The 27,312-nt window shown below is 24.0% G+C and overlaps 1 protein-coding gene across 1 annotated transcript in view; it reads left to right on the top strand.

Annotated features, from left to right (window-relative positions):
- Positions 1-22,359, top strand: part of LOC145834365 (leucine-rich repeat-containing protein 45-like) — a 34,893-nt gene extending 12,534 nt beyond the window's left edge. The window contains exons 7-11 of the mRNA XM_082941779.1: positions 17,959-18,107; positions 19,411-19,693; positions 19,839-20,077; positions 20,766-20,913; positions 21,643-22,359. Coding sequence (XP_082797905.1) covers positions 17,959-18,107; positions 19,411-19,693; positions 19,839-20,077; positions 20,766-20,913; positions 21,643-21,819 — 996 coding nt within the window. The 3' untranslated portion in view covers positions 21,820-22,359. The remainder of the gene's footprint in view (positions 1-17,958; positions 18,108-19,410; positions 19,694-19,838; positions 20,078-20,765; positions 20,914-21,642) is intronic.
- The last annotated feature ends 4,953 nt before the right edge of the window (positions 22,360-27,312 follow it).

Raw genomic sequence — 27,312 nt, 5'->3', positions numbered from 1 at the left:
ATATTATCACAGTTGTAAAGCTTAGAATTAGTTGTGTTTTGAAGCAACAATTTGCAACTGCATTCATTTTAAAAAAGGGCGTGATATTATAGCACATCAATAAATTATGAAAATTATTATTTACTTTTTTTACACTTTTTGAAACTGTAATTAAAATCGCGTACAAAATAATACTGCTTGTTTTTTATGTTATTATGTAGTAAGTGAAACGCATTCATGTTTTAAAAATTTTGCCAGTGAATATATTAATGACGTCACTACAGTTTTTTGTTGAATTTTCGCGTAACATAGTTGTTTATAAAAAGTTTATAAGTATATTCTAAGTCACCGTGGAGTGATTAAAAATTAGAGTAATGTCATAATATAAATACAGTTTTGTTAAGTTTTCCTTATGTTATTATATCTATCTATTAAATGTGGTTATAGATTTAAGGGCACTTGTTTTTCGTTGATTTTTCGCGCAACATAGTTGTTATATTTTTAGGTTTATCATAAAATTGATGCATCAAATTTAAATCTTCTAATTTGTATTTGAAGCCACTGTGAAGTGATTATTAATTAGAGTAATATCTAATATGTAACTCATGGTACTTCAAAGGTTTTAAAACGTGATCATATTGTTATGTTACTAAAAAGTAATAATACTTAACTGACTTTAAATAAAAATGTTATGTGATAATATGTTGAACTTTAATTGTAAATTAAGAGTGAAAATACATACATTATGAAAAGAGTTAATTTGGCATAAGTAGAACGATAAACAAAAGTCAAATCTGTAGAAGTTTACCAAATAGTTTGGAATTTTTTAAGAGATTATTTCAATAACAAGATAATTTTAGTAGTATATTATCACTTCTCACAAGCCTTATACTTTTTTACTATCTAATATCCGGGTTTTTGTTCTTTTCTTATTAGGTTTTAAATAAGATTTTTTTAAATATTTTTTTAATTTTTATAACACTGCAAAATGACTGTATACAAATGCAGTTAGATTAGATTAAAGTTTTCTAAGCTTTCTAGTTCAGTTAGTTGTATCAACTTTTTTACTCTTTCTTTTTTTCTTAATTTTTTATGCATAAACTTATTTTTTTTCTCACATATTTTAGAAAAATTTAATAACGTATTTATTAGGCAAATAAATGTTAATTGATAACAGTATATACGTATAATCCTGCTCAAAGTTACTAACTACTTTCGACATACTAGATTTCAAAGCTTTATAGTTCAGTTAGTTGTATCAACTTTTTTACTTTTTTTTTTTCATAATTTTTTATTCATAAAATTTAGTTTTACTTTTTTACTTATTTTAAAAAAATTTGATAACGTATTTATTAGGCAAATAAAGCCCAATTGATAACAATATATACGTATATTCCTGCTCAAAGTTATTAACTACTTTCTACATACTAGATATCTAAATGCTAAATGTATTTGAAAACTTATTATCTTATTGTTGCAGGTATTCAAATATTTTATGTTTTGTTTTTCATACCAAGTTTTTATATTTTTTATTTAATAAAGTTCAAAATTCAGTAAAATCCTTTGCTCTTTTAAGTTGTTGTAACAACGTCTTAAATTTGGTTTTGCTATCGAGCTGAACTTTATTTTGATTGAGTTCACTTGAGCGGAAAATGACTTTCAGCGCTGAGCAACTCGTAGTGACGTATTAACTCATTTAACCATGAACTTTTATAAAATTTTGTATATAGTCAAGTCAGCTTGTATGAATACTATCCATTTTTAAAACAAAACTAATTTGATCACATTTGAACGTCACTACTATGTGACTTTAAAATTGATACTTTTTCTATTAATTTTAAAAAGTTTTTGTGTTATTGCAAATGATTACATTTAACTGCAATTATATTAAATATTGTTGGTTTTCAAAGCTTTTGAATTTAGTTCAGTGTTATCAAGTAATTCTTTTAATATTTTTTGTTTCTCTACTAATTTTCAAAGTTTGTAATTTAGCAATTTTAAATTTAATATAACAGTTGAGCAATTTCAAGGCTAAGTAGAATTTATATAACAACACTAAACGTTTATTTGTGCATATTCTATTTTACTTTTTAATAATATATTTAAAAAAATTAATATACAGTTTTTATGAGTTTTGAAAATAAACTCAAGAAATATGTAACAGCTTACGCATGGTTTTTAAATTAGTGGGTTTTAAATGGAGCGTAATTCTGTATAAAGTTGTTGTAATTCAGTTAACAATTTTTTTTTATAGTTGTAAAAATATTTTTTTTTGCTGTTTCAATGTTATTTTCAACTTTCTTAATAACGAAGTGATTTACTTTATCAACATAGATACTATGTTACTAAGTTGTTGTTACAACTTCTCAAAGATTTTATGTATCTGCTGTTTTGTTGCACTAATTTTTAAAGTTTATACAACAAAGTGTAACATAATTTCAAGTAAGCACTTTTATTTAAGGTTGTCGTGAAAACGTATAAAATTGCACAACTTTTAAAACTTAATTTATTCGGATGAAAAACAACTGTTGGCTTACAGTGACTTAGATACGTTTTTAATAGAAGTTTTTTTATCAAAATTTTATTATAGTCAATTTAACTTCATTAGACATAATTCAAATTTACGTATAAAGCCAGATTTGAATTTCACCAATATGACAGTGTATTAATGATCAACACTAAACTAATTGTTATTTTTTCTAATGAAGTAGTACACTGTATAAATAAAGTACGTTTTGTGAAGTTTATGGTTAACTTAACAATTTCTTTTGCAAACTCATTAATTTCATGTATTTGAACTTAAAAAACCTGCCATTTGCTAAAACTTTCTAAAACTTTAGTAAAATTAAGGCTACAAAAACCAAGTTCAATTAGAATCCTTATTCTGTAAATTTATTGAGACATTTATTTGTGCCTATGGGTTTAGAACTGCTGATCAAGATCAAGGTTTTAGTTTTAAAATTGAGTTAACAAAGCATCAATTTTTAGTTTTGTTATTCTCAAATGATTAATTACAGTTTGAAAAGGGTTTTCGCTCTATGGTTGTGGTGTAAACGTTTATTGAGTTAAAATAATTAAGAATCGTATCAAAAGAGTCAATTTTTTTTTCCTGAAAAATGTTGTGGATAAGTAACTTATAGTTACGTAGATACGTATATTCCTACGAATTTTTATTTAAAATCGTTGTATATATAATTTAGCATTTTCAGTATTAAAATCTGTGTAAATAATAATGTAAATATTAATTAAAATAATGACCTTGAAAAACAGTATTAAAACACAGATTTTAATACTGTTTTTCAAAGTCATTATGGAGTGACTGTAAATCATTATATAGTATATAAAGAAAATTTAATTGGATTTAGTTGAAGTATAATTAAAGTCAACTCTTAAGAAGTTCAATAAATATTATATGTGAGTTTTTCAATAGATTTTTTCAATAATAAGTTAACTTCAGTTGTGTATTAATCAGTTTTTACAGACTATACACTTATATACTATCAAATAACTTAAAGAGTTGTTAATTTCAAATGCATAGTTTGAAATTTTTTTTTCAACCCTAGTTTTTAATGTAACTGCAAAGATATTATATTTAAAAGAAATTAGACGAAAACTTTTAATTTTCAATGCTTCAAAAACTAATTTAGTGTTATGAAAACATTTTTATAGTTCTTGTGTCTCTATTTAAGGTTAAAAATTGATTTTTCTTTTTGAAATTTTGGTATGAATATATTAGCAAACTTGTAATGAAGTAGATACGTTTTTTTCGGTCTAATTTTTTTTCAAAATTTTGTATGTATTACAGCCAGCTTACAACTATTTAATACAATAATGGAAATATGTGGCATATTTGAATGTCTATACGATGTGATTGTGTATTCTATAGATTTATTATAAGGTTGAGTTTGCATTTTTTAAATGGTGAAAACTAATAAGTTTTAACTATCAATTCAATATGTAGTAGCGGTATAAACTATCAGGTTTATTTTATGCTTTTTATAATGTTTGTACACAAGCAAAACATTTTATAAGATATTTTTTGTTTAGTTGTTTTTCTTAATATTTTTTAGTTACAAAACTAATTGTTCTACTAAATCTATGTTTGCTTAAGACATAATATGTCTAAACGATTTCTTAATAGCTTTAATACTCTATAGTTTCAAGTACAGTACTGATTAAAAATTTTTAAGAAGGATTTAAAGTATTTCAAATCGTAAATTAAAACACACAATACATTATTTTACTTGAAGTTTAAAATCTAATTAGATATACAAGTAACTTATAAGTGTTTTTATAAATTTTCTACCTAATAATTCGCCAACCGTATTAGAATTTACCCGGGACAATATATATTTTAAAAGCTCCTGTCTGCATTGTAAATTTCTTAATGGCGTCATTACGACTTACTTTTTTTGAGTTTGTATGCATTGCAAATGTTAGCGCTTATTGTGACGTATACAGGCTTTTTCGTTGAATGTTTTTAACAATTTTCGAATTTATACCAGTTAGGTTTCTCAGCCATAGATGTTGATGATGTGATAAAACAGATATTTATAAGTCACATTTAAGTGACTGTGTATTTATAAAATAAAACTTTTTAAATATATTGATATGTAACTCGATAATATGCTCTGTAGAAATTTAATCATTATTCTATGTGAATTAAACAAATAAATAGCCTATACAAAGTTAATTTAAGTTCTATATTAATATGTTTATTACAGACCTTACACTTATTTGTTGTCAAGTATTCAAAAAGTTGTTAATTACTGAGTAGGTTTGAAATGCATATTATGATTTTTCCTATAATTTTTATGCAACTGAACAGTCATTATAGTCAAAAGCAGTTTGAATAAATTTTGTGATTCCTTTCAAGCCTTTTAAATTAATCTGATACTATCAAGTTGTTTTACCAAGTTATAACTTTTTTCTTTAAACTTGCAAAGATTATAGTTGCCCTCAATTTTTTTACAAACGTCGTGAGATATTTTTTTATGGTCAAGTTTGACTTAAAACTACATCAATTTTTATTGCTAACTCTGAAAATATAATCCTCTTCATTATTTAAGTATTTAATTAAATCAAAATTTTACTAATTTAAAAATTAAGTTTATGAAATGATGAAAATTTTTAAAATTGTTTTATTTTGCATATTATTCTTAGTGTTATGCTATTTAATATTTTTAAACAAGCTAAACTTGATCTTAGATTCTTATATGTAATTGATAAATTTTTCAATTACAAAACTAAATCTTTTACTAATTGTTTACTTTTGATCTACTTAATAAGTAAATAATTCGCTTTAATTTATTTACTTACTTATATTGGCTGTTGCAATAACTCATCGTTATTACTTTTAAGTTTTATTTTTTTTATTAAACTATCATTTTAATTAACTAATATGTTTGAAAAATTCGACAAAACTTTTATTATCGATTAGCCGCATACTTTTGAAAAAGTATTCGTATAAGTGTTATTATATAAGTATATTCTGAAGACTTATTTTATTTTTAAATGTCAAATCTTTAAAGTATATGCATAGTTCCAAAATTTGTATAAAAAACTTTTATTGTCGATTGGCCGCATACTTTTGAAAAAGTATTATTTTAAGTCTAAAAACAACTCTATAAAAGTAAAACTTTAATGTTTTATTAAATATTCAGATAAGCATTAGTTTTCTTTCCGAAATAAAAATTAAAAGCATGATTTTCAACTTTCTATGATGATTTCGTCAGTTTAATTTTTTCTCACAAGTTTTATTGATGCTATCAATCAAAGATTTCATGTCTAAGTCAACTGAAAATGTTTAATTTCTTAAAAATTTATAAAGTTTTGTTTAATATGTTTTAGGGGTGAGAAAATGTATAGTCGATGAGCCAGATTTTCTATAAAACCTCTTCGCGGGTAAAACGTTTTAAAACAATGTTTTAGTCGGACGCTTTACCTGAAAAATTGTTCTAAAAAAGGTAAAAACAAATCCTCTTAAAAAAATTAAAAACTAAAGAGTAATTTGAAAAGCACTACTTAGTACTTAAAGTAACGTTAAAGTAAACTTTTAAACAGTTTTTATTATTCTGCATGCTTTTCACTTGACTTTCTCAATATTTTTTAAACTTTACTATTACCCGTAAGTTGCCCATCCCTAGTTTAAAAAGTGCCTTTGCTCTTAAAAGTTTGGTACAAAATAGCTACTAAAAAGGCGTGATATTATAGCACATCAATAAATTATGAAAGTTATTATTTACTTTTTTTACACTTTTTGAAACTGTAATTTAAATCGCGTACAAAATAATACTTTTTTTTCGCGTTATTATGTAGTAAGTGAAACGCATTCATGTTTTAATTCAAACGGCAAACAAATTTCTTTAAAAATTTTGCCCGTGAATATATTAATGACGTCACTACAGTTTTCCGTTGAATTTTCGCGTAAAATAGTTGTTTATATTTACAAGTCTAAGAACAATTGTAGTCGAAAAGTTCAGAAGAATATTTTAAGTCTCTGTGGAGTGATGAAAATTAGAGTAATGTCTTAATATAAATATAGTTTTGTTAAGTTTTCCTTATGTTATTATATTTATCTATTAAATGTGGTTATAGATTTAAGGGCACTTGTTTTTCGTTGATTTTTCGCGCAACATAGTTGTTATATTTTTAGGCTTATCATAAAATTGATGCATTAAATTTAAATCTTCTAATTTGTATTTAAAGCCACTGTGAAGTGATTATTAATTAGAGTAATATCTAATATGTAACTCATGGTACTTCAAAGGTTTTAAAACGTGATCATATTGTTATGTTACTAAAAAGTAATAATACTTAACTGACTTTAAATAAAAATATTGTGTGATAATATGTTGAACTTTAATTGTACATTAAGAGTGAAAATACATACGTTATTAAAAGAGTTAATTTGGCATAAGTAGTACGATTAACAAAAGTCAAATCTGTAAAAGTTTACCAAATAGTTTGTAACTTTTTAAGAGATTATTTTAATAACAAGATAATTTTAGTTGTATATTATCAGTTTTCACAAGCCTTATACTTTTTTACTATCTAATATCCGGGTTTTTGTTCTTTTCTTATTAGGTTTTAAATAAGATTTTTTTAAATATTTTTCTAATTTTTATAACACTGCAAAATGACTGTATACAAATGCAGTTAGATTAGATCATTGAACTTTTCAAAGCTTTCTAGTTCAGTTAGTTGTATCAACTTTTTTACTCTTTCTTTTTTTCTTAATTTTTTATGCATAAACTTATTTTTTTTTCTCACATATTTTAGAAAAATTTAATAACGTATTTATTAGGCAAATAAATGTTAATTGATAACAGTATATACGTATAATCCTGCTCAAAGTTACTAACTACTTTCGACATACTAGATTTCAAAGCTTTATAGTTCAGTTAGTTGTATCAACTTTTTTACTTTTTTTTTTTCATAATTTTTTATTCATAAAATTTAGTTTTACTTTTTTACTTATTTTAAAAAAATTTGATAACGTATTTATTAGGCAAATAAAGCCCAATTGATAACAATATATACGTATATTCCTGCTCAAAGTTATTAACTACTTTCTACATACTAGATATCTAAATGCTAAATGTATTTGAAAACTTATTATCTTATTGTTGCAGGTATTCAAATATTTTATGTTTTGTTTTTCATACCAAGTTTTTATATTTTTTATTTAATAAAGTTCAAAATTCAGTAAAATCCTTTGCTCTTTTAAGTCGTTGTAACAACGTCTTAAATTTGGTTTTGCTATCGAGCTGAACTTTATTTTGATTGAGTTCACTTGAGCGGAAAATGACTTTCAGCGCTGAGCAACTCGTAGTGACGTATTAACTCATTTAACCATGAACTTTTATAAAATTTTGTATATAGTCAAGTCAGCTTGTAAGAATACTATCCATTTTTAAAACGAAACTAATTTGATCACATTTGAACGTCACTACTATGTGACTTTAAAATTGATACTTTTTCTATTAATTTTAAAAAGTTTTTGTGTTATTGCAAATGATTACATTTAACTGCAATTATATTAAATATTGTTGGTTTTCAAAGCTTTTGAATTTAGTTCAGTGTTATCAAGTAATTCTTTTAATATTTTTTGTTTCTCTACTAATTTTCAAAGTTTGTAATTTAGCAATTTTAAATTTAATATAACAGTTGAGCAATTTCAAGGCTAAGTAGAATTTATATAACAACACTAAACGTTTATTTGTGCATATTCTATTTTACTTTTTAATAATATATTTAAAAAAATTAATATACAGTTTTTATGAGTTTTGAAAATAAACTCAAGAAATATGTAACAGCTTACGCATGGTTTTTAAATTAGTGGGTTTTAAATGGAGCGTAATTCTGTATAAAGTTGTTGTAATTCAGTTAACAATTTTTTTTTATAGTTGTAAAAATATTTTTTTTGCTGTTTCAATGTTATTTTCAACTTTCTTAATAACGAAGTGATTTACTTTATCAACATAGATACTATGTTACTAAGTTGTTGTTACAACTTCTCAAAGATTTTATGTATCTGCTGTTTTGTTGCACTATTTTTTAAAGTTTATACAACAAAGTGTAACATAATTTCAAGTAAGCACTTTTATTTAAGGTTGTCGTGAAAACGTATAAAATTGCACAACTTTTAAAACTTAATTTATTCGGATGAAAAACAACTGTTGGCTTACAGTGACTTAGATACGTTTTTAATAGAAGTTTTTTATCAAAATTTTATTATAGTCAATTTAACTTTATTAGACTTAACTTTACGTATAAAGCCAGATTTGAATTTCACCAATATGACAGTGTATTAATGACCAACACTAAACTAATTGTTATTTTTTCTAATGAAGTAGTACACTGTATAAATAAAGTACGTTTTGTGAAGTTTATGGTTAACTTAACAATTTCTTTTGCAAACTCATTAATTTCATGTATTTGAACTTAAAAAACCTGCCATTTGCTATAACTTTCTAAAACTTCAGTAAAATTAAGGCAACAAAAACCAAGTTCAATTAGAATCCGTATTCTGTAAATTTATTAAAACATTTATTTGTGCCTATGGGTTTAGAACTGCTGATCGAGATCAAGGTTTTAGTTTTAAAATTGAGTTAACAAACCATCAACTTTTAGTTTTGTTATTCTCAAATGACCAAGTACAGTTTAAAAAGGGTTTTTCCCTCTAAGGTTTTGGTGAATACGTTTATTGAGTTGAAATAATTTAGAATCGTATCAAAAGAGTCAATTTTTTTTTGCTGAAAAATGTTGTGGCTAAGCAACTTATAGTTACGTAGATACGTATATTCCCACGAATTTTTACTTAAAATCGTTGTATATATAAGTTAGCATTTTCAGTATTAAAATCTGTGTTTTGAAACTGTTTTTCAAAGTCATTATGGAGTGACTGTAAATCATTATATAGTATAAAAAGAAAATTAAATTGGATTTAATTGAAGTATAATTAAAGTCAACTCTTAAGAAGTTCAATAAATATTATATGTGACCTTTTTAATAGATTTTTATAATGATAAATTAATTTCAGTTGTATATTAATCAGTATTTACAGACTATACACTTATATACTATCAAATAACTTAAAGAGTTGTTAATTTCAAATGCACGGTTTGAGATTTTTTTTTCAACTCTATTTTTAATGCAACTGCAAAGATATTATATTTAAAAGAAATTAGACGAAAACTTATAATTTTCAAAGCTTCAAAAACTTTTTTATAGTTTTGGTGTCTCTATTTAAGGCTAAAAATTGATTTTTTTTTTTTAAATTTTGGTATGAATATATTAGCAAACTTGTAATGACGTAGATACGTTTTTTTGGTCTTGCTTCTTCAAAATTTTGTATTTTTTACAGTCAGTTTACAATTATTTAATACATTAATGGAAATATGAGGCATGTTTGAATGTTAATACGATGTGATTGTGTAATCTATAGATTTATTTTTAGGTTGAGTTTGCATTTTTATAATGTTCAATAGTAAAAAGTTTTATTTAAAAATTTTCTCTTCAAACTGAAAATAACTCTAAAAAAGTTAAATTTTAGTGGAATAAGCTTTTTTTCTTAAAGTCAAGTTGAGAGCACATTTTACAATAAGTTTGTCAATTTAGTTTGTTAATACAAGTAAAACTTAAATTATTTTTATTTTTGATAACATACTTTAAGCTACAACAAGCCGTACCTTGTTCGTAACTAGTTCAGTGAGCATTTTAGCTCTTACAAGTTAGATAGGAATAGTTTAAAATTTGTAAATTGCACTAAGTAAGTAGTACTTAATTTTGATTTTAGTTGTTTTTGAAATGTTTTTATATTTAAGTAGCTGACATAATTTAGATCCTTATCTAAATTGGAAAGTAATTTACATGAGCTCAAACAAAAAAGCTTTGTATTATGGTAACTATCGCTGAGAAGCTTATAGTGAAGTGTATGAGTATTTTTTCCATGACTTTTTAAAAGTTTTGTATAAAATTTAATTAGCTAACAATTTATATAATTGCAATACCTGTACCTATCAAACTATTTGAAGGTCACTTCGAAAGTGATAGTATTATTGATCCTTATTTATTTGTTAAATTATTTGAACTGATAAAGTTGAAAACAAGTCACCTCTATATTAAGTTGTATTATATGCTTTCCCACGAGTTTATGTTAAACTTTGTATATAATGCAGTTAGTTTAGTATCATACACAAATATATGTACAAAAATTTTTGTTAATAATAAAGTTTGAACTTATCTATTAAGTAGCTTTAAAACTGCTGTTTATTATATTCATTAATTTATTCGGAATTAATAAGGTGTAAGGCTTATTAAAAAATAAACTCTGGAGAAGTTAATCAACATTTTGTTTGACTTTTTAAACATATTCGACCAATAACAATTTAATTTACATTGTGCATTAATCAATTTTACAAAATTTGCACTTATTTACTGTAAAATATTCGAAGATTTGTTTAAGTACGTTTCATATGCATATGTTGATTTATTAAAAAAAATTTTTTTTTTAAATGTCACACGGAAGTGTTTTATCGTAATCAAGTTAGGTTAGAATTTGTGTTGTTTATAAGCCATAAAATCTATATTAGTTGAATATTATTAAGTATTTTTATTTTAGTTTTTGCACTTCACTTTGAATTTTTTAAGCTTACAGATTAGTTTTTTTTCACAAATTTCATGAAAATGTTCTTAAATATTTCCTGTATAAAAAATAAACAAGTTTTTATAGTTGCCCAAAGTTTTTAAACGTTTTAATCACCTTATCAAATTAATAAGTATATCATATCACAAAGAAAACGCTTTATGAGTTTTAATAGTAAATATTATAAATGTTTACAGTTTAAATGGTTAAAATTTTGTATCTGGTTTATTTTTATGCTTTTAAAATGTTTGTGCACAAACAAAGTTTAATATGAGGTTTTTTGTTTATTTGATAACTTTATGTTTTTAATTAAAAAATTAATTTTACTGATTTTATGTTTGCTTAAGACATATTAAATGTCATTAAATGTCTAACTGATTTTCTTAAATACTTTATTGTTTCAAGTACAGTACAGATTAAACTTTTAAGAAGAATTTAAAGTATTTTAAATTGTAAGTTAAAAACAAACATTATATATTGATACATGAAGTTTTGATTTAAATATATAATAATTTACCAATCGTTCTACATTTGACCCGGGAAAATATATATTTTAAAATTTCCCGTCAGCATTGTATATTTATTAATGGCGTCATTACTATTTACGTTTGCTTAGTTTGCACGAAATGCAAATGTTAGCGCTTACTGTGACGTATACAAGTTTTTCGTTGAATTTTTGAATAAATTTTGTATATATATCAGTAAGGTTTCTCTCATCATTAATGTATTTCAGTGACAAATCAGATATTTGAAGGTTACAAATAAGTGACTGTGAGATTATTATTTATTACGTTTTTAGGCTTTTAGGTTGTTAAATTTAATTTTTAACAGTTGTAATTGTTGGAGTTTATCTAATATTTTATGTAAATGTTAAAAAAATATAGCCAGTATCAAGTTATTTTAAATTCTGTATTAATATGTTTTTACAGACCTTACACTTATTTACAGTCAAGTACTCAGAAAGATTTTTTTTTTCTGAGTAGGTTTAAATGTATGTACTTTTTATTTCTAATTTTAATTTCACAGAAAAGTAATTGTATTTGAAAGCAATTCGACTAAATTAAGTGATTTTTTCAAAGCTACTAATTTAATTTAGTAGTATCAAGTTATTTTAACTGATTGCTGATTTTCTCTTTTAATTATATTTTGTTTGGTTGATAACTACTATAAACGAGAAACTTATAATGATGTAAACTGTTTTTCAGTTGAAGTTTTAGAAATTTTTGTATATAAGCAGTTATGTTTTAACGTACCAGTTAACTTGAATTTTTTATTTATTAATTTTCAAAGACCTTACACTTATATACAAACAAATTTTCAGAGAGTTGTTTATTTCTGAGTGGGTTTTAAATGGGTATGTTATTTTTTTCTAGTTTTTATATTTCTGTAAATGATTATAATCAAATAGCATTTGTATTAATTTTTTTAATTTAGTTTAGTTTTATCAAGTTTATTTGTTTTTTATTTAGTTTTTTCCTAATTGATTTATAGAAATGTAATTGAATATTTTTAAACCAAATATACTTATTTCATAACAATTAACGTTTATTTCTGCTCCAACTTGTTAAAAATGTTATTGTTTTTTCTTATTTTAAAACAATTTATAAACACAACTTCTTATAAACTGAAAGAATATTCAACTTTTTAGTATTTTAAAGGTTTAAGTTTTTATGGTTTTTAGTTTCATTCTATTCAAACTATTTTCAAGCAAAAGAATTCAGATTTTTTTGTTCAATTGACTATGTCTGATTTAGTACTTACAAAACTAATTGTTTTTGTTTTTTCATTTTATAATTGTTTATGACATACTAGATATCTGAATTATATAGTTTATTTGAAATACTATCATTTTATTGTTGTAATTATACAGTAAATTTAAGATCTATTATAAAAGCTAAGTTTTTGTTAAATTTTTACATCGAAATGTAGTTCAATGTTTAGTAAGCGCTTTTGCTTTCAAGTTCTTGTTAAAACGTCTAGCATTTTGTTGTTTGAAACTTGAAATTAGAGTGGAAAATGACTTTCTGCGCTGAACAACTTCTAGTGACGTAGATACGCGTTTTACAATGAACTTGTATTAAATTTGTATGTAACTAAATTAGCTGTAAAGTTCTATATTGCTTCTCGCATCGTTTGTGTGCAGGCGATGTGTTTGTTTTAAACGTCACTACTATGTGACTGTAAACTTTATTATTGTTGTAAAATTGATTTATTAGTATTGACAAGTGTTACACTTGATAAAAGTCAAGAAGTTTAAATGTTAAATATGACATTTGTAAGAGATTGTGTCAATAAAAAGTTAATTTCAATTGTGTATTAATCAATTTTCACATGCCTTATTTACTGTAAAATATTTAAAAGTCTTGTTCAGTTGTTACTATTATTTTATATCCAAGTTAATAACAAGACATACACTTGTTTACTATGAACCATTTGGAGAGCTGTTCATTTTTGAGTAGGTTTTTTTTATGTAAAATATAACTTTTATTACTACGAAATAGATATACAAGCAACCCAATAAGTGATTGTGATTTCCTTCTATCTCAGTAAAGCGTTAACCGTTTTAAAGTAATCCGGTAATCGAGTTACTTTTAAAAACTTCCATCTGCAATACGCAGTTCTTAATGACGTCACTAAGATTTTTTTTTGAAGAAGTTTCATGCATTGTAATTTATCTTCATGTTTTCTTTTGTTCGTTTACCAAAACGCCATTTATTTAAGCATCACTGGAATGTGTTTGGTTTTGAAAAAAGTATAATTATGTTCAAACTAGGCTGTTTGTGCTCATAGTTTTTAAATGTTTTAATCGCATGTTTACATATTAAAGTATGTTCAACAATTTTAGTTCTCAACTTATATTTAAAATAGAGTTTGATTGTAACTAAAGAGCCCTACAAGTAATCCAATGTTTTACAAAAGATTTCTGTGAAACATTAAAGCTTTTATAAAGTGTTTTAAAAATACAGCAACAAAGTATAAGAGATTTTTTTAAGTTTCAAAAATTCTAATTTAAGCATGATTATTAGTTTCAAACTGTTTAAAAACAGGCAAAGTTTAATATAATATTCTTCTGTTAAATTTACTACTTTATGTCTTTTAGTTTCAAAACTGATTGTTCTGATTACTCAATGTTTAATTTTGACATAATAAATACCTAATAAATGGTTTATATTATCAATTGAAATACTAGTACATTTTTGGTAGAAATACTCAAAGTTTTTTTACTTTTAAGCCCAAAAGGGGGTCCAACACTATTTTTTACAAAAATTAACTTTGGCTTATATATGAAAGCTTTTGGTACAAACTACAAGCCAGTTTTTATAGAATTCTAAAACATCATTTAACTTTTGAAATATTTTTTTGTAAAAAGTTTCTAATACAAATATATGGACAGCAAATTTTTTGGGGACAATTTTTTTGGAAGTTTTAAAAATCATTAAAATACTATCTCCTCCATCATTTTCAAGCAGTCTTCTTCAAATTTTCAAGAAATGTTCCTTATATTAAAAGGAAAAAACGTTACTTATGAATTTTAATAGTTTAAAAAATTAAAGATTTCATGACAAAAAAAATAATAAAAGCATTTTTACTTAAAATTTTATTAAGTTATTTTGTTATTGTTTAAAGATTTGACTGTAAAAGTTTGAAGAAAATTGCTTGAAAAATGTAGGAAAAGGTAGATTTTAAATTACATAGTCTTTTTTCGCTGTTTTAGTTTAGCCTTACCATAGGGAACCTTTTATGCGGCCCCACTTTGGTTTGTCATAACTCCAAAATTATTTCGAATTTTATAAAGTAGTAAAAAGCAACTTCAAGCTTAGTAAAAACTTTTAAAAATACGATCAACTTGAAAAAAACATGGCTGACCCCCCTATGGCTTAAACTGAAACTAACATTTTCTTATTATTAGATAAAATATTGTTTAATAAACACTTTTACTTTCAGGTTATTGTGAAAAAGCATAGTCAAGTAAAATAATCTAAATCAGGACATATTTCTATGTTTTAAGCGAGTTAAATTTTAAGAAAAATGCTTTTAATTGGTTAAAAATGTTATCGCTTATGAACGTATAAACGTATTAGTGACGTATAAACGTTTTTTCGTTGAATTTTCAACTAAATCTTGTATATGTTCCTATAGGTTTTCCCTCAATTTTTGATGATGATGTTGATAAGACAGATATTTATAAGTCACTACATAGTGACTATATAATTGCTATATTAAACTTGTATGGCTTTAGAGGTTTAGTCTTACGCTTTGTTGGTGTTTATCTTATATTTAGTATTGCTATGTAAGTATTTTTATTTTACACTTAAATTTATATAGTAAAATATAGTAAAATAAAATTAAAAAATGGAACTTAATGTTGATTTTAATTCGATGATAACCGCTGAGAAGCTTATATTGATCTAGGTCATTTTTTTATTGGATTATTTTATAAAACTTCTTATAAGTCTTTCATATAAAAGCTAAAGTTAATTTTTGTAAAAAAAATGTTGGACCCCCCCTATGGCCTTAATCAATAAATTTATGTGATATACTTAATTATTAAGTATTTCAAAGAGTGTAAATAAGTACTTTAAGATTTTTATAAGTCGTTTCAAATTAACATAGCCTGTTACTAACATATATTTTAAAATATTGAATTGATTTTGTACGGTTGTTGTTTTTTGATATTTGTTTTAATTTTGCTTTTTCAACTTAAGAATTCATTAGTACAATACAATACTATAAAAAATTACTCACAAGTTATTTAAAATACTCACTTACTAAATATGATAATCTTATAACTAAAAATTAAACTTTAAACAACTTTTACTTTAAAACATTTTAAAAACCTATATTTTTGTATGTGAAAACTAAAATAAATTGATAACTGTTATATATTAAAATTCATAGCAAGTAAAACTATTTAAAGTATCAACTGAAAGGAAACTTTATTTTCAATTGTTACATTTTAATAAAATTGTTTGTTTAAATATAATAGAAGCTGCATTTTTTTTTAAAACATTTTTTGATATATATGTAAAAGTTAAACGAGCATTAGCTAGTTTTTTTTACTCATTTGAAAAAAATAAAGTTTTTAATTACAATGTAGTAACTGTTATTACAACAATTAATTAATGATTAAAACAATATTTTTAAATAGATTTTCTTTGTTTAAAACTAATTTAGTAAGTTATATTAAAAATTACAAACAAGTAAAATAAACTTAAAGTTTTTTGTGATGTACCGATGGTGTGGGATACGCCACAGTGACAACATGTCAGAAAATAATTTTTTCAAGTGTATATTGATTTTGGAATACAAATTGCGTAAGTTTTGTAGTATTTTTAAAAATGTTTAATTTTTTTTTAATTAACAATTGAAATTTAAATAACTAATATGAATTGCTTTTGATACGAACTGAAAAAGATTATACATACTAAAGTAAAACTCTGCATTAATTTAATTAAGAAATAAAATATATGCACTGTGATTTATGAGGTAGCTACACGTGTTTATTGTGGCATTTCTTTTATTTCATGTACTCAAAACGGATATATGTTTACAAATACAAATGTTTCTATCTTCTAAGATGTTTTGTGATAAATTCGAATGTCACTGTGATGAGACTATAAAAGTTATCTTTGTTCTTTATACACTTTTTATATTAATTTTAAAGTTGTTTTGAACATTGTGCGGTTGGCGTGCGGAATAGTAAGGATTAAACTTTATTTGTAGAATTTATTTTGAAATACAGTAAGTAAATTTTACAATTAAACAATTACGTTTAACTGCGTCTTCCTTTGCATACATTTGAAAGTACATGAAAATGAGGTAACTTTAAAAAACTTCCATTAGTTTTTGTTATTAAACACCTTTTAAATTGTATTTTATTATTGTAAAATTGAATTTAATTATTGTGTGGAGTTCAATAGAATTCAAAAAGTTTTTTTTTTGGTTTTTATACAATTAGTTCTGGAAAATTTTAGCATTGTTTTGTGAGTACTGCTTATAAGAAATACTTGCGCCGTAAAATTCTTTATGACGTAGCTACGTTTAATTTTGTGGAATTTTTTTTAATACATTTACTCAAATGTATGTAAAATTAGCATGATAAAAGATTAGTGTACGTTTTGGTTTAATTTGAAAGTCTCTGTATTGAGACTTATATTACAATTGAAATTTTAGAAAAATTGTATAATCAAATTAATTTTTTTTTGAATGTTATAAAATTCATTGAGCTATATTACTAAAGTGTATTTAAATAGCTATTTTTTACAGTTTATTTTTAAGAAAAGTTTTTAGTCAAGTTGTTTTGTTAAGTTTTAAATAAGCTGATATTATAAATCAAAAAAAAATACAAAGTTGAGCTCAAAAAAACTAAGCAAAACGTATTGATTAAAATGAACTCATTTTAAAGCTAAATTTTAAATTATTATTATCATTCTAAACTCGATTTATTGTTAAGTTTTTGTTTAATACACTAATGTATTAAAATTTCAATCTTTTGCAACAATTTTAATTATCTGGCAAAATGCACTGTTTAAAAGGCATGTATCATACAGTTACGTCTAAACTATTATTTTCATTTCTAAACTTGTTTCTTAGTTAAGTGTTTGTTTTAAACGATACATTTACTTACATTTTAATACCTAGTAATTATATCAAAATAAAAAGTATTTAATTTTTATCGTTTAATTTTTGATACGAAAATTTTTTGATGCCAAAAATACATAAGGATAAAATAAAGAACATTAACTTGTTTTACTATGATTGAAAATAAGCTAAAGTTAAGTTTAAAAATTTTATATTAAAATAGAATAATCAATGATATATTTAAACAGAGCAAAATGAAAGTGGAATTCGAGGATTTGCAGTTATCAAACGCAAACATGTCCAGTAAAATAACAGATGACGAAAGAAAAATAATGAACTACCAGCAAGATATTTCCCTGCTTAAAAAAACAAACAACCAACTCAAATGCGGTCACAGGTTTATATATATTTTATCTCAAAGTATTTTGGTTTACCACTTACATGTTCGCTTATTAATACAATTTTGCATTTGAAGGATTAAAAAATGTATATTGTTGTGGTATCTTTTTGTAAAACATTTTTTTATTTTAACAAAAATAGTTTACTTGTTCTTCATATAAATTTTGTACTTGATTTTACAGAAAATTTAGATTTGTAACTTTAAGTAATTTAAGATAAAATTTGTTTATTTGTTATATTACAAAAACTTGACACACAATTCATTCAAAAACGTTTTTTTTTAGCAAACACATTTAAGATATATTTCGGCTATCTCTATATATCCCTTTTACTTACTATTGTTAGCAACTAATTTGGAGTTTAAATTTTGAACAAGTAAACAGTTTTAGGTTTTGTCAGAAAAACACAATTAATAAACTCGGCAAAATTAGTTAGAGATAAATTGAAATTTTGTAATAACATAATTATAATTTAATTAGTAGTTAACTAAGATAAGCATAAGTACAAAAATAAAGAAACTAAAAATAATAAAATAAAGTAGGAGACAAATTAGACAAAACATTTATAACAACTTATAATGATTAGAATTATAAACGTACCGTTGCTGGCATAACTTGGATCTAAACGACTCATGTGATAATTTTATGGCTTAACTACTGATTATACAGAGCACAACAAATAAATAAAGTTTTTGTTTGATACATAAATTAGTTTACACGATATCTATTAATACGATCAATTTTACTACTTTTATACTACTTTATTAAACTTGATAAGGTCTGTAACATCTCAATGAAAAGTTCGTTTTGATGTTATTTTACCTAACCAAAATTTAATGCAATCAAAAATTGTTTATTACAATTACTCTTATTTGATTTTACTTTCTAACTAACATTTCAAAACAAAATTATAAAAATTTTAACTTATAGATTCGCATGCGACAAACTGAAGTTAAACTTCATAACATAAATACTAGAAAAAGTTATTACAAAAAGTAAATTGAGGAACACTTAATTAAATAATATTATAATAAATTATTAATATCTAGTTAACTTCGAATGTTTTTTTTAATACAAAAATGGATATATTTAAAACACTTAAATTAAACAACTGTAATACTAAAATAAAATAATAATGATATACACACATATACATATATACGCATGCAAAAAATTACATCACAGAGAAGAGTTAATCTCTTTGGAGGAAAGATTATTATATGAGTATATTGATAATATACTCATATACTATAAATACTACATATATACACATGCAAAAAAACGTATGTATATATATTACAGAGAAGAATTGTCCTCTTTGGAGGAAAGACTCACCTCCGACAAACTGAAGTTCACGCGAGAAATGGAGGAACGCGATTCGAGGAGAAAGGAGGAACTAGACAGGAAGGAGAAAATTGCGGAGGATAGGGTAAGAGAGTGTGAGGAGAAAATGGTGAAATGGGAGGAAAAAAAGTGTTTTTTGGAGGAGGAAGTGAGAGAGTTAAGGAGGAAAATGAGAGAGGAGAAAGTAAATTGCGAGAAAGAAGTGGAAATTTTGAGGAAGAATCACAAATTCGAAATCGATGTTTGTTTATTTGTTATTTTATTTTCTACTTATGTAATGAATTATTATTAAGTAGGTATGTATTAGGATATTACAAGTTAGAAACAAACTAATTTGAAATTTTCTATAATATTTCTTTCATCTTACTAATAACTAACATCTTTAGGCGGTCAAACTAGAGCTTGAGAACCGAACTAAGTCCCACCAAAACGAAACAACTAATTTGACAAAAGACCTTTCCACAGCAAACGCGAAGTTGCTGCAAGAAACCACTTTAAAACAATCACGTGACATCGAGATTGCAGCGTGCAAGGAGTCGCTGCAATCGTTGCAGAATCAGCTGCAATTGGTGAATGCAGAGCACGAGCGGGAAATGAACAACGTTCGGAACGAAATGAAAAAGAGGTTTTGTTGAAACAATCATTAATATTATTGTGTAAAATTTTATAGACTATTTGTAGAAGTTTTAATGTTTTATAAGTCTGCAGGGTTGCCAAAAAAACTTGAATCTTCGAAAAACCTGAAGTTTGACAATTTAAACTCAAAAAACTGGAATTTTGAACTACTTATACATGTTAAGTAGTAAAATTTTGATTTGACACAAAAAATCTATTTTATAGACAATTATTTTGTCTTCATCAAACAAAAATTATTAAAAAACACATTTAAAGATGCTTTTAGATATATTTTCAATGTCCTTATACTATTTAACACAATTTTTTACCACAAATTTAATTTTAATCTAAAAATATACCCTAAAACGTGTAGTTTTGAAAACCTTGAAGAAATTTTGAAAATCTTGAAAACTTGTTTAAAACATTTGGCAACCTTGAGTCTGTAAATTTTCAATTAATTTAGGACCTGCAAAATAACTAAAGTAAAAGTTACTGGTCCTGAAATCGACTTATTGAAATGATAATTGAAGTATTAGAGAATTAGTTTTAAAGTTTATTAAATTATAGCTTTTACCAGAGAAAATCTTGAGTATTGACAAGTATAGATTTTTGTGAAACATTAAAAAAAAATTATTACTTCCGTATAGTCAATTTAGACTCCTTCTCTTATAGAAAATTTTATTTATTATTTCTACCAGGGAAATTCAAACGTCGGACGAACTGAACAGTGTTTCCGATTTACGGCGCGACATTGCCACCTTGCGGAAGGAAATAGATGAAAACAGTTGTAAACACAGGAAACAGTTGGATGATAAACAGCAGGAAAATGAAAAATTAAAAGCAGAGGTTTTTTTGTTTGTTTGAATTTTTTTTTAGATATTTAAAAATAAAACGAAATCTTTCAACAAAATTTAGAAACTTCAAGTTATAAACTTATCATTGAATTTATTTCATTGTTTGAATCTGTGTTTTCTTTGTAAGAACTATTATGGCAATAAGGTAGTTATTATTATTATTATTATTTGAGAGGTTCAACAAACAGGAAACATTAATCCACAAAATAGGGTTCACGAAAGTTTTTTGTCATCATACAATTCTTGTTACATGTTTTTTTTTACTTAATTACTTAAACGTTCAAAAACTTCTTTTGAATTACTGTACTACAATACTAGAGAACCATGCCTTAACTTTTGACCTATAAAATCTCCTTTACTCTTATTTCCTCGAAAACTGACTTTTTTATCTAATCATTAACGTATAATACGTAAACTTTATGAAAGTGTGTACATGTTCGTACAAGCTACATAACTTTAGGCTTATTTAAATAAATTTTAATAACAAAAAGTTAAACTAAGTTTGGTGTGTTCACAATACTTTTTTAAATTTTGTAATAAAAAACTTCAATAAGAACTAATTGGTGTTAAACTTGTTAACATTTGTTTTTGTTTTTTATATTTTTAAGTTGAATTCTTTTTTACTCAAAGAATCTGGTTATGTTGTTTTTGGCTAAGAAAAAAACCTTTTACAAAAAAAAAACATTTGACACCAATCTTAGTATATTTTATTTATTTTTAGATAAGAAGATTGGAATGTGAAGCGGAGGAACGTTTGGAGGAGGACCAGAGAAAAATGGAGGTCCTCCATCAAGCCCTGATGCAGTTTGCCAGTTTCAACAAGGGGAAAACACCTAAATCAAGTAAGATTAAGAAACGCGTTGAAACTTCGGACGATTCAGAAATTTATGAATCGTAAAACTTTTAACTCGTTCTAAATTACCAATTAAGTCAGATTCGCATTCAGGATGATGGTTGATTTTTATTTTTTTGTTTTATTTTATATTTTGCTTGTTGATTTCATATGATTATTTTAAAACGATTGAGATTGTTATGTTAAAGTTTTTTTTTTCTCAAAAACAAAAATTATTTTTTGCTTTTTTTAACTAGTTGTTAACTTCATATAATGTTGATATTTATTTTTTTGATTCAATTAATTTTTTAAGATCAATTTCGATACAACTTGTTTCGTTTATTTTTTTGTTGCTTTACTAATAATGTCTTCAAATTTTGACAACTTTTATTTTAGAAGAATTGTAAACATAAGTTTTTGTTGTTTTATTTTTATTTTTTCGTTTTTTGAAAAACTCTGTCCAAATTTGTGTTATTATTGTTTTACTGAGAGTGTCTAAAACTTATATTTCAAATAAAGCTTCTAATCTAAAGCTCAATATTTTTAAGTAAAAGTTTTTTTTTAGAATTTTTTAAGCACTATTATTAATGAAGTTATGAATGTGTAATGTTTTTAAATCCAAAATAGTTATTTTATTGAACTTGAAAACTTAACCATATTTTAAGTGGAATGTTTAAAAAATAACTTAATTTGTAAAATTTAGTTTCTTGTCTATACTTTTTTTTTCTATTCATATGTTAAAAGTGAATGTTAATAATTAGTGTTTATAGTCTTGCAATTCTTAATAAAAAATGTCAGTAAAAAATATATTAATGTCTCGAAATTTTTAATAAATTGTGCACAATTTGTTTTTCAACAACTATAAATCTTATTTTTTTACTTTAAATCCTAAAATGAACAGTAGTAGTTCTTAATTTATGTAGATACAAGGAATTAAAAACTATCATTCTATTTTTTTAAAATATTATTATTTTTACAGAATTTTGTTAAGCCATTTCAAGAAAAGTGTTAACAGAAAAACAAGCATTTAAAAAGATCAGAAACAGAAAAAAATAACCATTTTAAATTGAACGCATTTTATAGTTACAAGTTGAGTTAACAGAAAAGAAGAAGAAAAAGTTTTTTTTAATAAATAATCAGAATGTGCAATAAATATTACTAGCCAAACCATTTCAGTTTTTTTAGTAGTTTTGTTAAGTTTGTTTTAAATAATAAGCTAGCTTGTTTTTAGTCTAAACAAATTAAAAGGTTAGTATTACTACTACTTGCTTCTTAAATGACAAAACAATGTTATACTAGCAAAACTTTTTTTTAAGTTTAAGATAATGTTTAAATAAGTAGTTTAATTGCTGCAACTAGCACTATTAGGTCAATCAGTTCTTTGAAATAATACCTACTAGACTTTAATAAGCTTAAGTAAAAATCGTCAAACTAGATTTTTTTTTGTTTTTATACTGATACAAACTAAAAAGAGTAACCCTTTCAATATAGATTTATATTTTATAGACTTTTTGATTAAAATTTATGTTAAGGTAATAGTTGACAACCTTTTATAAGGAATGAATAATTTTTAATGTACAAGAGTATAATTGCAATGAATTACTAGTTTTTTACTGAAAAAATTTTTGCTTTGAGGGCACAAATTTGGTTATGCTATTTATTGTAATTTTAGAGTTAAAACTTAAGTGTTTTAAATAAGAAAGATTAGCAAATATTTCTTTTGCCACAAGTGCTTTACAGGTATCTGCAATATTTTTAAAACTTATAAACTACGCAAAACAAATTTTATCAAATACTAATGACAAATGTAGTTTGTATTGACTCACTTGCTAACTTTTGAAAAAAAAATCAGTTTTTAAATGTTAATTTGTACTGTTACAGTTCTAAGCTGTAACTCTACTTCGTAAAAACAGTTAGCACAATGATATTTTTTGCTCGCATTAAGCAAAAAAAGAGAAGAACATTTTTACTGTAGTCAAAAAATAACAGATAGCTTTAAAAATTATTTATACTTATTTAACATACAACAAGCATATTAATAATGGTTTGTCTAAGTGTAATACTATCAAGTTGCCAGTTCTAAAATTAATATTTTGAAAGACTAGAACTTGTTATAAAAAAAAAATAGTCTTTTAACTACTTGCTGTATCGTTTCGTATTAAAAAAAGAAGTTTGATTAAATTTGAGTAGCTACGTTGAACTTTTATAAGCCTAAATTTTGAATATTCACTGTTAATTGACTGAAACAATAGGTCAAAGCGAATTATTTTATTAAAGTTTATTTCGTGAAAATTACTTAAGATTTCAAAATATATTAATATCACTAAAGATATAAAATAATTAATATTTTAACTTTTATTTCTTACACTACCTACACATATTAAAAGGCTATTAAAATTTAAATCCTTGCAGTGAGTAAAAAATAAAAAAACTTGAGAAAAAAATAAATAAACCTTTTGTTTACAAGTAACAGTGTCTTATCTTGTTCCTTATAAATTAAAAATTAATGACTTCCATGCACAAACAAAACTTTAACTTAAATTACTAATAACAACCTTAGTTTTAAAAACTAATTAGGTATAGAGAAAATTACAATCGCATTTTCACAAACAGCACTATTTATTAGATAATTACATTTTCACTAGCCCCTTTACTAGCTAATTACCCATTTAATTATTCGCCGCCTTATTGACTAACGCCCCCTTTTAGTGCTGTCCTTGTGAACCCTGGCACATTGTGTAAAATATTTTAATTGATAGTGAGATTATTTTTACTGCATAAACAACAGCTTAAAATATTACGGGTAATATGAAGACACTAAGTTGTTATTATTATGTCATTATATACAAATGTAAATGAAGGGTAGGTCTTTTTATGTGTACTATTTTATGGGCACTATTTCATGTGTAGAATTGCTGCAATCAATTTTGCCTATAATTTTATGTGATGTCATCAACATTATGTGTAGTGTTTACATGTTGCTGCAATTAAATGAAAAATAAAATACTGTCCAGGCCTTATATAATTATTATGGATAGTTTTTAAGTTTTGAATTTATAAACAAACAAATAAAAAATAACTTGAATACACATAAACCAATAGTTTGATTTATTTGTACATTTATTTAAATTATATTTTGTAAACTAACAGAAGTATAGGCTAGACTTAATAAAAGATAATTGATATTTTTTTATTTCAGATTTAATAAAAAAAAAAACTTGAATAAACTTAAACCAATTGTTTGATTTAAAAGTATATTTATGTAATTTATATTTTTTATATTAACAGAAGTAATGGCTTGGCATATTATAAATATTTTGAAAAAAAATTTTATTTAAGATTTTATAAACAAAATAAAAAAATTAAAATTGAACACACATAAACCAATTGTTTGATTTGTAGTTGTATATATGTAATTTATATTTAGTAAACTTATAAAAGTAGTAGTTTGCTCTTATGTGTACTATTTTATGAGCACTATTTTATGCGTAGAATTGCTTCAATCAATTATGCCCATAGTTTTATATGACTTCATTTAAATTATGGGTAGTATTTAGATGTTGCTGTAATTAAATAAAAATAAAATACTGTCCAGGCCTTATATAAATATTGAAGATAGTTTTTGTACTTTTAAATTTATAAATAAACAAATAAAAAAAACTTGAATACACATAAACCAATAGTTTGATTTATTTGTACATTTATTTGAATTGTATTTTGTAAAATAACAGAAGTAGTGGCTAGACTTATTAAAAGATTATGGATAATTTTTCTATTTAAGATTTAATAAAGAAAAAAAGCTTGATTACACTTAAACCAATTGTTTAATTTTAAAGTATATTTATGTAATTTATATTTTTTATACTACCAGAAGTAATGGCTTGGCATATTATAAATATTTTGGATATTTCTTTATTTAAGATTTTATAAACAAAATTAAAATATAACATACATAAACCAATTGTTTGATTTATAGTTGTATATATGTAATTTACATTTAGTAAACTTATAAAAGTAGTGGTTTGGCCTTATGTGTACTATTTTATGGGCACTCTTTTATGTGTAGAATTGCTTCAATTAACTTATGTGATTTCATTTAAATTATGGGTAGTATTTAGATGTTGCTGCAATTAAGTAAAAATAAGATATTGTCTACTTTTAAATCAAACAATTGGTTTAAGTGTGTTCAAGCTTTTTTTTTTTTATTAAATATTACTTAAAATAAACTATCCATAATATTTTAATAAGTCTAGCCACTACTTCTGTTAGTTTACAAAATACAATTCAAATAAATGTACAAATACATCAAACTATTGGTTTATGTGTATTCAAGTTTTTGTTTGTTTGTTTATAAATTTAAAACTCAAAAACTATCCATAATATTTATATAAGGCCTGTACAATATTTTATTTTTCATTTAGTTGCAGCAACATCTAAATACTACCCATTGAATATAATTGATTGAAGCATAAAATTCTACACATAAAATAGTGCCCATAGAACAGTACACATAAGAGCAAACCACTACTTTTATAAGTTTACTAAATGTAGATTACATATATACAACTATAAATCAAACAATTGGTTTATGTGTGTTCAATTTTAATTTTTTTATTTTGTATATGAAATCTTAAATAAATAAAAATTTCAAAATATTTATAATATGCCAAGCCATTGCTTCTGTTAATATAAAAAATATAAACTACATAAATACAATTTTATATCAAACAATTGGTTTAAGTTTATTCAAGTTTTTTTTTTCTTTATTAAATCTTAAAAAAAAACTATCCATAATATTTTATTAAGTCTAGCCACTACTTCTGTTAGTTTAAAAATACAATTTAAATAAATGTACAAATGAATCAAACTATTGGTTTATGTGTATTCAAGTTTTTTTTATTTGTTTGTTTATAAATTTAAAACTCAAAAACTATCCATAATATTTATATAAGGCCTGGACAGTAATTTATTTTTCCTTTAATTGCAGCAACTTAGTTGCAGCAACATGTAAATACTACACATAATGTTAATGACATCACATCAAATTATAGGCAGAATTGATTGCAGCAATTCTACACATAAATATTGCCCATAAAATAGTACACATAAAAAGTCCTACCGTGTAAATGAATTAGCTTAACTATTTATTGCAAATGACGTCACTATTTCTTTAAAACGAAATAAGCTAAAAATTTCCTTTAAACGAAAAAAATTTCCTTTTCAAACTCATTTTAAAGAGTTTTACATGACTGAGTAAATTATATTAGTTTAATTCAAGCATCAATTAACTATTATCCTTAATGTGTATAAACATAAAGAACTAGTTGATGTGTAGTATAAGGGGAAGAAGCTTTTATTTTAAAGTAGATGTTTCTTTTATTTTAAAAAATAACATTTTCAACAAGGATAAAAAATTGAGCATCGTTAACTTGTTTTGCTAGTAGTTTTTTTTTCACTAAAAAGATTTTATAAAAACTTCACTTTACATAAAATAATTGTGCGTTTCTATATGTAAAATTTACCAGTATTACATCATGCTACTACTAGATAACCTTAAAT

This window comes from Thalia democratica, chromosome 4 (assembly GCF_965202585.1).
Source record: "Thalia democratica chromosome 4, ktThaDemo2.hap1.1, whole genome shotgun sequence".
Lineage (NCBI taxonomy): Eukaryota > Metazoa > Chordata > Thaliacea > Salpida > Salpidae > Thalia > Thalia democratica.
Note: the sequence above shows the minus strand (reverse complement) of the source record. Positions and strands in the feature narration are given on the sequence as shown.